Source organism: Callorhinus ursinus, unplaced genomic scaffold, assembly GCF_003265705.2.
Source record: "Callorhinus ursinus isolate GAN/ISIS: 27379988/994484 unplaced genomic scaffold, GSC_fseal_2.0 scaffold1, whole genome shotgun sequence".
Lineage (NCBI taxonomy): Eukaryota > Metazoa > Chordata > Mammalia > Carnivora > Otariidae > Callorhinus > Callorhinus ursinus.
In genome coordinates this window covers 57,238,627-57,251,096 of record NW_027397063.1, presented here as the reverse complement: position 1 = coordinate 57,251,096, position 12,470 = coordinate 57,238,627, and the positions used below count along the sequence as shown (strand labels likewise).

General features: G+C 32.8%; 1 protein-coding gene and 1 long non-coding RNA gene across 9 annotated transcripts in view; one reads left to right on the top strand and one right to left on the bottom strand.

Annotated features, from left to right (window-relative positions):
• The window catches only part of STXBP5L (syntaxin binding protein 5L), a 404,049-nt gene that overhangs the window by 100,563 nt on the left and 291,016 nt on the right, over window positions 1-12,470 (bottom strand). For all 8 annotated transcript variants that reach the window (XM_073894175.1, XM_073894170.1, XM_073894178.1 and 5 more), the window contains exons 17-18: window positions 11,814-11,986; window positions 7,636-7,761 (exon numbers count right to left, since the gene is read on the bottom strand). In XM_073894175.1, the coding sequence (XP_073750276.1) occupies window positions 7,636-7,761; window positions 11,814-11,986 (299 nt within the window). The remainder of the gene's footprint in view (window positions 1-7,635; window positions 7,762-11,813; window positions 11,987-12,470) is intronic.
• Window positions 1-12,470, top strand: part of LOC141373020 (uncharacterized) — a 185,430-nt gene that overhangs the window by 83,014 nt on the left and 89,946 nt on the right. The gene's annotated exons all lie outside the window — the stretch shown is intronic.

Here is a 12,470-nt window from a genome sequence, read left to right as displayed (position 1 = left end):
CTCTTGAACTTGGCCTTATGTTTTTATAATAGAATCATAGAAAATCTTTTCACTATGCAATGGGGAAATACATCAAGAAATGGCACACTTTAATAGCTATAGATGGTTAGGTATGTAATTAGATGCCTTTTTTGGCTGTGAAATAATTAGATGCCTTTTTAAAATAAAATTATAATTGTTAAGCTCCAAATTATGTCTCTTCTTAAACAGAGAGTATATATTTAACACAAAATTTTACATAAAATTAACTTTCTATACCTAAGGTTTTGACACCTTAGTAGATATAAAGAGATACAATTTTCATTCACAAAAATTAAAATTTTTCTCACTCTCTTGTTCTTTATTTTGTCCTACTTATTAAAGGACAAACACCATTTGATTAATTTCTCCTGAGAAATTAAAACAGCTCTACTAAGCAGGCATTTTGAAGATTTATTTATTTATTTGAGAGAGAGAGGACATGAGCAGGAGGGGCAGGGGGAAGGAAGAGAGATCCGAAGCAGACTCCCCGCTCAGTGCATAGCCAGATATGGGGCTTGATCTTACAACCCTGAGGTTATGACCTGAGCTGAAACCAAGAGTTGGTCACTTAACCAACTGTGTCATCCAGGTGTCCCTAAGCAGGCATGTTGGTCAGCCTAACCATTAGGCTTACACAAACTATTTTTTCTCAGTTTACAACATGCCTTCTAACTGAACAATTGTATATTTGTGCTTTTTGCTACCTAAACTAAATAAACACTAGTTGCATGACTGTTGTTTTGCTTATTTTATGTAAGTTCCATGTTGTTTTATTACTTAGATTGAATCTGATTAACAAATCATCAGTTTACTCTCAGTCTAGTTCTTTCTACTCTATCACATAGCCTTCCTTATAAGTAAAAAGAAAAAAGTTCTACCATATTAGATGTTTTGCTATTTCACACAGAGTTCTACATCTTCAATAAGACAGACTTTGGAAACTAAAAAAAATATTGTTATAAAAGTCAGCAGATTACATCTCCATCATTTATAGGTGACCTTGAAAAAAAAATTAGAAACTTTGCCAGGCCTTAGTTTCTTTACTTTATAAAAAGAATTATAATACTAGATTTATCTACTTCTCATGGCTCTTATGAATAGCAAATCAGAAATTTGTTATTAAAGTACTTCAAAAAAATTTCCATACATAAGTAGAATTGATCCCAATATTATAAGTAAATGCAATATTATACAAATTATATATCATAGCAAGTTAATCTCTCTAAAGTTGTACAGGTATGATAGAGTTCTCAAATGCAATACTAACAAGAAACAAAAATAGGAAATTAGAATGTACTACACTAACCAAAATGATTATTTTTATCTTTAATTAAAATTAAGAATACTAGAGGGGTGCCTGGGTGGCTCAGCCGGTTGGGCCTCTGCTTTGGGCTCAGGTCATGTCTTTCTCAAACTTATTTCATATAGCATGATACCCTCTAGGTCCATCCATGTTGTCCCAAATAGCATAGGGGTAAATACCTTTTTGGATTGATCCCTTTAAAATTATGTAATGCCCTTCTTTGTCTTTTATTACAATCTTTGTTTTAAAGTTCATTTCTGATATAAGTATTGTGACACCAGCATTTTTTGTTTTGTTTTGTTTTACTTCAGTTTGTATCCTTCACCTTCAGCCTATGTGTGTTTTAGGTCTGAAGTGAGTCTCTTACAGGCAGCATATAGATGGGTTTTGTTTTTATATCCAAAGGTCCAAGGTTTTCTAACCATTTCTAGTGTCTGATGATTCTCACCAACTCACATTCCCAAGTCCCTAAGGAAAGTATGTTCAGAGGCACAAAGCAAAGTTTTCTTTTTTTTAAACTTTATTTTTTAATTTTAAAAATTAAAGTATTTTTACTTAAACAATTTCAACAATAAATATAAGATGAAAGTCCCCTTAATTGGCCCACTGTATGCCAATCCCCTTTCAAAAATGATTGTCACTAACAGTTATTATACCCTTCTTGCCCTTTTCCCATGTTTTAACAAGCATATAATTATTCTATAACTTTCTTATTTTCACAAAAATACATTGAAGACATATTTCCTTGTCTGTGTTCTTTAACTGTTGTATTCTAAGGAACAAAAGTAACATGTTTTTTAAAAGAGCATCTTCCTATTTATGGACATTTATATAGGTTCCAAATGTTTTGTTATTATATATAATAAAGAACATCCTTCTACAAACTGTGCATAAGTGAGTCATCAGAAATTGTAAAAATTTCACTAAGATTAGAATTTTAGGGTCAAAAGATATAGTTTTATTTTAAAAGATAAAATGTATAAAAAAGAATCCATTTCCTCATATTGTTAACGGAAAATATTAACAATCTTGGGGCGCCTGGATGGCTCAGTCATTAAGCGTCTGCTTTCGGCTCAGGTCATGACCCCAGGGTCCTGGGATCGAGCCCCACATCGGGCTCTCTGCTCTGCGGGAAGTCTGCTTCTCCCTCTCCCACTCCCTCTGCTTCTGTTCCCTCTCTCGCTGTGTCTCTCTCTGTCAAAAAATAAATTCATAAAAGAAAAAAAATACTAACAATCTTTAAAAATTCATATAACATAAAAATTGCTATTCTGTTGCCTCAATTTTTTTTACTTGTTACTAGTGAAGTTATAAATCCTTTCATATTTATTGGCCATTTGTATTTCTTTTCTGAATTGCCTGTTTATATAGTTTGCTTATTTTGTAATTGGGTAATTTTTTTTCTTATCAATTTGTAGAAGTTTAAAAAATGTACTCTGGATGTTTATAGCATATTACAGATAAACAATATCGCATAGTATAATATCCTGTACTTTGATTTTTTTTAACTTTATTAGATATTTTGGTAATTATTCTATGTAAATTCATAGGACATGAATTTTTTAAAATAACTCCATAATATTTATGTGTAATCTGATTTATTTACCTAGAACTTTGTTAATGGACAATAGGTTGCTTCTAGTCTTTTGCTATTAACAATACAACAATGAATATCCTTCATAAGTTACTTGCACTAAAATACAGAATATAATTATCGGATAAATTTCTAGAAATAAAATTACTCAATTTGCAAAAATCTTATATTTTGCTTTTTTATTCAAGTGAAACATTCATAAATAAAAATGTACATAATTGTACACTTCAATGAATTATCACAAAGTGAACAATCCCACATAACCACAACTATGTCAAGAAATAGTATGTTACAAGCAGCTGCCTCACGCTTCTGCCAATTATTGCTACTCTTTCCTCTCCCCAAATCTGACTTTCTACCAGTTTTGCTTGTTTTTGATAGATGTTTGGCTTTTTTCATATATATTGTACATGTAAATGTAGTTTTTCACTTTAATTGCTGTAGAATTCAAATGGATATGTCACAATTTATTTAGTCAATCTACTCTGATAGGCATATTTTATTATAATTTGGGGCTATTACAAATATAATATTGCCATCACAAATAATGCTACTGTCTTTTGAAACATATGTGCTTGCCTTTCATTTGGTACATACCCAGAAATGAAACTTTTGGGTTGTAGGGTGTGCCAACCTATGTATGCTAAAATGGAGTAAATAATGCTACCAATTTTATAAAGTAGATTCAACAATTTACCCTCTTAACAACAATGTATGAGAATTCCTGCTACCCAGTATCTTTGCAAACCCTACCAACATTACTAATGGGGTTGTGTACCTTCTTATATATATATGAAAATATATGTGTCATTTATATATCTTTCTTTGCAACATACTCAAATTTCTTCTGCGTTTTTTGTTATTTGTGATTTCCTTATTGATGATACATGAGACTCTTTTTATACTCTGCATATTAATAAGTCCATTGTCAGATATAATTAATCCAAATATCTCTTCCTTGTCCTGCCCTTTCACTCTCTTAATGATGCCCTTTTTTCCAAGAAGTTCTTAATGTTTTTCTTTACAGTTAATACTTTTTGAGTATTGTTGAAAAAATATTTTCTTAACACAAGTGTAATGAAGATATTCTCCTATAATACCTTTTGAATCTCTGTGTGTAGTAGGAAAGAAGAGTCAAATTTCAGTTTTCTATATAATCTTTCAATTGACTTTGTAGTATTTATATTATTCTATATAATCTTTCAATTGACTTTGTAGTATTTATTGGGGGGAAAACCTGTCACTTCCTCTATTGCTCTGCAGAGCCAATTTGGCTATAAATGCCTGGATCTCTTTCTGCACTCTTTCCTCTGTGCATTGGTCTTTTTGTCTATCTCTCCTGTGCCAATAGAAACACTGTCATAACCAATCTATCTTTATTTAATAAGTCTTGTTTTCCAATAGAGCAAGGCTTCTAATTCTGTTTTTCTTTAGTACTGTCATAGCTAACTGTGGTCCTTTGCATTTCTCTATTAATTTTGGAACCAGTTTTAAACTTCCAGGGGAAAAAAAGCTGCTAAAATTTATACTGGCATTGTGGTAATTCTATAGATCATTTTGTGAAAACCTGACATCTTTGTACTATTATTGAATTTTACATTCCATGATTTAGGTTCTTTAATTTCTCTTAAGTTTTACAGTTTTCTGTGTAGAGGTCTTGATTATCTTTTATTAGGTGTAGTCCTAGATTTTTTATTATTTTTATTTTATTATAAATGGAATCTATACAATTTTAGTTTCTGTTTTTTTAGTATATGGAAATGTAACTTATTTTTACATTGACTTCGTATTCAGCAATCTTGTTAAAATCTATTAGTGATTCTAATAATCTGTAAAGTATTTAAATGATGTACATACCTAATCATTTCCTTTTTTTCTAATCTACATAACTTTGATTTATTTTCCTTTCTGTATTGTCCTGGCTAGGACTTACAGCACAGTGTGAATAGAGGTGGTGGCAGCAGTCATCCTAGTCCTGTTTTTATCTCAGAGGTCTGTAAACCTTTCAATATTTTACTGTAAAGTATGAATGATATTTCCTGCCATGGATCAGATTAATGAAATTTCCTTCTTGGTTTACCAAATGTTTTTGCTTTTTGCAACTCATGGCTTACTTACATGGTTTTCTATTTTATCCTTTAATGTGATGAGTTACATGAATTCATTTCAAATGTTAAACAAGCCTTGCATTCCTGGCATAAACAAAACCTGGCTATAGTATGTAATTATTATTGCTAGATTTATTTATATTTTGGCTGGGATTTTTACACCTATATTCATGTTGCACTTTTAGTAATGGTATTTTCAAATTTTGGCATCAGATTATGCTGGCCCAAAAAGATATGAATATGACTTTTTCTTTCTCAATTCTCAGAAAGTTTTGTGTAATATTGGTATTACTTATTTCTTAAAATTTTGCTGGGATTTATATAAGTAGCCACTTGAGCGGAGTTTTTCGGCAGTTCAAACTGTCTATGAGAAAGGTGTCCAAGCTGTCTTTCTCATACAAGTGTAGGTTCTTCAGAGGTTCTATAGTGACTGTCACTGCCACAGTTACTTTACATGGAAAATATGCTCTCTGACTTATTCTAAACAACCTTCAGCTTCTGAACCTGGTGATATACTTTCCTGGCCTCTTAATTTTGTCATTCCTTGCCTTTATAGGTCAGTCTTTTGAGTACAGAACCCTGAAAATGGCTTGAAATCAGTCATCGGCCATAACTACTTGGGCTATATTCTTGCAAACATATATTCTTGCCATATCAAATAATGGGATTATTGATTGTCCCACACTTCCATCCTCTCTCCTCCATTCATTAAAGGGCTGTTTCTTCCAGTTTCCCTACCCAACAAGTTTTCAGTCAAAAACAAGTTCCCCTTATGTATATTCACATAGAACCTCCACACTGTAAAAACTCCAGGAACACAAGATTTTTTTAAGGTTGTCTGCCTTTCAAATGGCTTCAAAGAGCTCTTGGAGCTCATCAGACTTAGCTTAGGGGAAGACTGGAAAGTATAGAAGTAGATCCAAATATATTTTTAAAAATGTATTATTTGATAAAAGATGATTCTAAATTTTGAGGGACAAGATGAAGTATACAGGAGGTGGTGTTGGCTGCAACTCTTAATCATCTGGAAAAAAGTTTAATCCCTATTTCATACCTTATATGTAAATAAATGCTAGACAGAAGAAATACTTAAATATGTTAAAAATAAATATATTAAAAGAGAATATAGTAAGTGAGGAAAGCTTTTCTAAGTATGACACAAAATCCAGAGCCATAAAAAATAGAATTACTTTAAAAATTTTTTAAATTTATGCATGGAAAAAACCATCCTAAACAACCTCATAAACAAAAGCAGGGAAAATACTGGCAAGTTACGTCACATAGAAAACTAACTTTCCTACTTTGTAAATAGTTTTCACAAATCTGTAAGAGAAATATTAACAACTCTGCAGAAAAATGGACAAAGAATATAAACAGAAATGTCATAGTACAAGAAAATATGTTCGATTTCACTTAAGATATGAGAAAAGTCTACTTATATACTTAACAAAATGACAGGGATTAAAAGTTTGCTTATACACTGTTAAAAAGGTAATGGAATGATACTAGGGTTCTGGGATTGAGCCCCACATAGGGCTCCTTGCTCAGCAGGGAGCCTGCTTTTCCCTTTCCCTCTCTCTCTGCCTGCAGTTCCCTCTGCTTGTGTTCTTTCTCCTGTCAAATAAATAAATAAAATCTTAAAAAAAAAGAAAAGCTGCCTTGCCTTTCTTTAAAAAAAAAGGTAATGGAAGATCAGGCATTCTTAAAACGGTGGTGGGAGTATAATTTGGCACAACTTCTATGGAGGGCTACAATCTAGAAATAAGGATTAATTAGAATTAAATTAGCTTTTAAAAGGAATACTATCCAACTTTCAAAGAATGTCTGATTGGACTATGTTGTTCTAAGCTACTTCCTCTTAGTTTAGCCTGTTAGAGGAAATGTGAATACTTTTTGGAAGATGATAACATCACTTAGAACCCAAAATTATCTTTATAATATTTATTTATTTATAGGTATATAAATAAATATATGATGTTATATAAATTCATATAATGTTCCATAAAAAAATTAGAAACAAAACCAGAAAGCAAATCTGGGATACATGAAGATAATATAATCAAAATCTAAGACAAATAATAAATTAGATACCACATAGGGAGTTATCAAACACATATTTAAAGGAACTATATTCAACATGTTCAAGGAAATGAAGGACAAGAATGATAGGAAGATAACAAGAAGCTTTAAAAAGAACCAAATGAAAGGCATAGAACTGAAAAATAAAATAACTAAAACTGAACTCCATGGGTAGATCTACCAAAGATTAGAAACAGTTGAAGAGAGAATCAGTGAACTCTAAAAGACAAGTCAGAAGAAAGTATCCAAGTTGAAACATAAGGAGGAAAAGGATAGAAGAGAAACCAGAAAGTATGTGTAATAACATCCTAACAACCTCTTAACATTAAAAGTGGGAATATTATCACAAGTTTGACTTTAAGCAAGAATAAATAATCATAGGTTTTATTTATGTTATTATTTTTCTTATACCATTTTCAATCAAGTAAAAATCCAGTTAAGGGCTTCTTCCCACTTTTAGCACTTAGGTATTTTAAAAGAAACATCTAAGTATATAAAATATATTAAAACAAATTAGAGTGTTTACTTACATTCCATATGCTGAGTTTACAGCAAGACTAGTAATCTGTTGGGGAGGCTCACCATCCACCCACACCAACTGAATAACAAGCTCTGCTTGATACCCTGGAGGCATCCTCACTGGTCGCGTCTTAACACTAAAAAAAGAGAAAAAAGTAGTTCTACCACATATAGTTTAAATAAGTATGCTCATGCTTATCTTCAGAATTTACATAGAATCTTCCTATAGAAATATACAATACCAGGCACTGAGGGCAGTACATAGGTAGACAGCATCTTCTAGTTTTCTTAAATACACCAAACCACTTAAGATTGCTTAGTTTTTTCTTTAAGTAGCTTTTCAGTCATTCAAGTCCACAACTTCAAATGTCCTTCATCACTTCCTTTTTTTTATTTTTGAGGATAGTATTTTAAATTATTTTTATTATTTATTTTCTTACATAATATTTGTTACATATATGTAAGTTATAATGCATGACAATAAAAAAAAAAAAAGACTATTACTCTACCACCCAACTTTAAGAGCTCAACAATGTCCAAGCAGGGGCGCCTTGGTGGCTCAGTCGGTTAAGTGTCCAGTTCTTAATTTTGGCTCAGGTCATGATCTCAGGGTCATGGGATCGAGGCCCACATCAGACTCCATGCTCAGTAGGGAGTCTGCTTGAGATTCTCTCCCTCTGCCCCTCCCTCCTGCCCACTTTCTCTCTAAAATAAATAAATCAATAAATCTTTAAGAAAAGTTGTTCAACGTGTCCAAAACCTGAATTCCTGCTCATCCCTCTAAATTTGATTGACCTGTATTATCTTATCTATTCCAGTTAGTAACAACTTGTATCTTTCCAGTTGTTCAATTAAAAAATGTTAAAGTCATACTACTGTCCTTCTCTTGCACCTTACATCCACTCAATCATCAAATGCTGTTTGTGCCTCCTTCAAAATATATCCAGAATCTGAGCACCCTTTTAAAATGGATTTATTTAAATTCAATTAAATTAACATATACTGTATTATTAGTTTCAGAGGTAGAATTTGTGATTCATCTGTTGCATACAACACCCAGGGCTCATCACTTCAAGTCTACTCCTTAATGCCCATCATCCAGTTACCCCATCCCCCCATCCACCTCCTCTCCAGCAACCTTCAGTTTATTTCCTATAGTTAAGAGTCTTTTATGGTTTACCTCCCTCTCTGTTTTTGTCTTACTCTCTTTTTCCTTCCCTCCCCCCATGTTAATCTGTTTTGTTTCTTAAATTCTACATATGAGTGAAATCATATGGTATTTGTCTTTCTCTGACTTATTTTGCTCAGCATAATACTCTCTAGTTCTATCTATGTTGTTGCAAATGGCAAGCTTTCATTCTTTTTGATGGCTGAATAATATTCCATTGTTATGGAATGGAATCCTTATCTAGCCATCAGTTGATGGATATATGGGTTCTTTCTATGTTTAAATCTGAATTTCAAATAAACAATAAATAGGTTTTTGTTTTTGTTTTTTACTGTTAAGTGTGTCGCATGTAGTATCTAGGATATACTGATACTAAAAAATGTTTACTGTTTATCTGAAATTCAAATTTAAATGGGTATCCTGTATTTTTATTTGCTGAATCTGTCAGCCTTTAACATCATCTCTAGTTGGGTGCAATAGCCTCTTTACTGGTCTCCTGGCTTCTACCCTTCCCTTGCATCTCAAAATCCATCTTCAACAAAGCCACAAAAGTGATCAATTTAAAATTTAAGTCTGATCATGTCTCCTTTCTATTCAAAATATTACAATGAGGCCCCATTTAATTAGGAATAAAAGCCAAGGCCCTTACAATGGCCTATATTGGCTATTACACATCTGACTTCATCTCCTACTATCCTCCCAACTATGCCCCACCTTGCTCCTGTTCTCCTAGTTACACTGACATCCTTATATGCGGGGCACTTAATTTTTTTAAATTTAATTTAGTTTAAATTAATTAACATATAGTATATTTAGTTTCAGAGGTAGAGGTCAGTGATTCATCATTCAGTAAATAACACCCAGTGCTCATTACATCATGTCCCCTCCTTTATGCCCATTACCCAATTACCCTCCCTCCACCCACATCCCCTCCACTAGCCCTCAGTTTGTTTCCTATGGTTAAGAGTCTCTTATGGTTTGTCTCCCTCTCTGATTTTGTCTTACTTTATTTTTCTTCCCTTCCTCTATACTCTTCTGTTTTGTTTCTTAAATTCCACATATGAATGAAATCAGATAATTGTCTTTCTCTGATTGATTTATTTCACTTAGCATAACCCTCTAGGTCCATTCACATCATTGCAAATGGCAAGATTTCATTTTTTTGATGGCTGGGTAATATTCCACACACCACACCTTCTTTATCCATTCATCTGTCAATGGATATCTGGGCTTTTTCCATAATTTGGCTATTGTGGACATTGCTGCTATAAACACTGGGGTGCACCTGCCCCTTCAGATTACTACATTTGTATCTTTGGGGTAAATACCCAGTAGTGCAATTGCTGGGTCGTAGGGTAGCTCTATTTTCAACTTTTTGAGGAACCTCCATACTGTTTTCTACAGTGGCTGGACCAGCTTGCATTCCCACCAACAGTGTAGGAGGGTTCCCATTTCTCTGCATTCTTGCCAACATTTGTTGTTTCCTGACTTGTTCATTTTAGCCATTGTGACTGGTGGTATCTCATTGTTGTTTTGATTTGTATTTCCTTGATGCTGAGTGATGTGGAGCATTTTTTCATGTGTCTGTTGTCCTTTTAAATATCTTCTTTGGAGAAGCGTTTGTTCATGTCTTCTCCCCATTTCTTGATTGGATTATTCTTTGGGTGTTGAGTTTGATAAGTTCTTTATAGATTTTGGGTACTAACCCTTTATCTGATAAAACATTTGCAAATATCTTCTCCCATTCTGTTGGTTGTCTTTTGGTTTTGTTGAATGTTTCCTTTGCTGTGCAAAAGCTTTTATCTCGATGAAGTCCCAATAGTTCATTTTTGCCTTTCTTTCCCTTGCCTTTGGAGAGGTGTCTAGCAAGAAATTGCTGTGGCCGAGGTCGAAGAGGTTGTTGCCTGTGTTCTCCTCTAGGATTTTGATGGGTTCCTGTCTTACATTTAGGTCTTTCATCCATTTTGAGTCTATTTTTATATATTGTGTAAGGGAATGGTCCAGTTTCATTCTTCTGCATGTGGCTGTCCAACTTTCCCAATACCATTTATTAAAGAGGCTGTCTTTTTTCCATCGGATATTCTTTCCTGCTTTGTCAAAGATTAGTTGACCATTGAGTTGAGGGTCCATTTCTGGGTTCCCTATTCTGTTCCATTGATCAATGTGTCTGTTTTTGTGCCAGTACCATGCTGTCTTGACAATTACAGCTTTGTAATAGAGCTTGAAGTCTGGAATTGTGATGCCACCAACTTTGGTTTTCCTTTTCAACAATCTTTTGGCTATTCGGGGTCTTTTCTGGTTCCATACAAATTTTAGGATTATTTGTTCCAGCTCTGTGGAAAATGTTGATGGTATTTTGATAGGGATTGAATTGAATATAGATTGCTCTGGGAAACATGACATTTTAACAATATTTGTTCTTCCAGTCTATCAGCATGGAACGTTATATGTGAGGCACTTTAAAGCATTTGCTCTAGCTGTTCCTTCTGCCTGGAATGCTCTTCTACCAGATACATTACAGCTAACTCCCTCATCACTCTTTGTTTAAATCTCACCTTCTTCTTGGATTAGTTAAAAAGAAGAAAGAAATATTATTTTTGCAATATCCTAGCAATCATGAGAGAAATCCTCTTTTTTCTAACCAGATATTCTTGTAGTAGATAGTAAATGTGGTTTTCTTTTTGATTCCAAGAAAACTGAAGAAATTCCCTAAACATACTTTTTCAATTAGGAGATACCAAGCAAGTGGCCAAGTTTCTGCTCTGCCATACATGTTCCCATTCTATTAAAGCCATGTTTTTAGGACCCTTCTGGAAAGAAAATCTATGAATTTGTAATGAAGGATGAAAATATTGTGCCATCTTCATGGATATTCAAAGAAAGACCACAGTACCCCTTGGTAGAGTGTAGGTCAATTGACAGCAACTTAATAAAAGAGAAGAACAATTTTATTTGGCACAGTTTCAAAGTATTATATGACTAATATGTAAAATTGTTTCAAAATTTGGTAGCAACTCTTACTTGAGGCATGGGATACTGTCCTTTGTTCCTCCTTCACTAGCCACAGTGTTAGTGCTTCCAGAAAGACTCCTTGAAGAAGGAAGCTGGGATGAGAGATCTGGAAATGGAGGACTTGTTTCTGGTTCTGGGGTAATAATATCTTCAATATCATACTGAAGTCGTGCCTCTAATGACTTAAAAAAATCAAGTTTTAATTTAATCTAAGTCATAATAATAAGTAATCACATTAAAATTTCTGATAACTTTTTTAATTATTACTTTTTCATATTAATAAGTTCAGTTTTAATTTATAGTAAAGTTAAAATATCCCAAATTGATTTAAATAGTGAAATACATGGAACATTCATTGGCATTCACAAGAAATGTAAAATATTTCTTAATTCTTCAGATTTATAAGAAAAATACCTACTAGTTGAGATAAAGTTTTTATATACTAAATACTGCTTTAAAGGTATAAATTACAACTCCATACATAATGAAATGAGAAATTGGTTATGGTTATTCCAGTGAAAGAAAATATATTGGATGTGTTTACATACACAAACATAACAAATTATTATTTGTACAAGTTTTTTAGTTTAAAAAAACATTTTATTTTGAATTTGAATTTAGTAAAGTTTTTCCAAAATAAATTCTAATTTTTGTTTCATTAGCTTA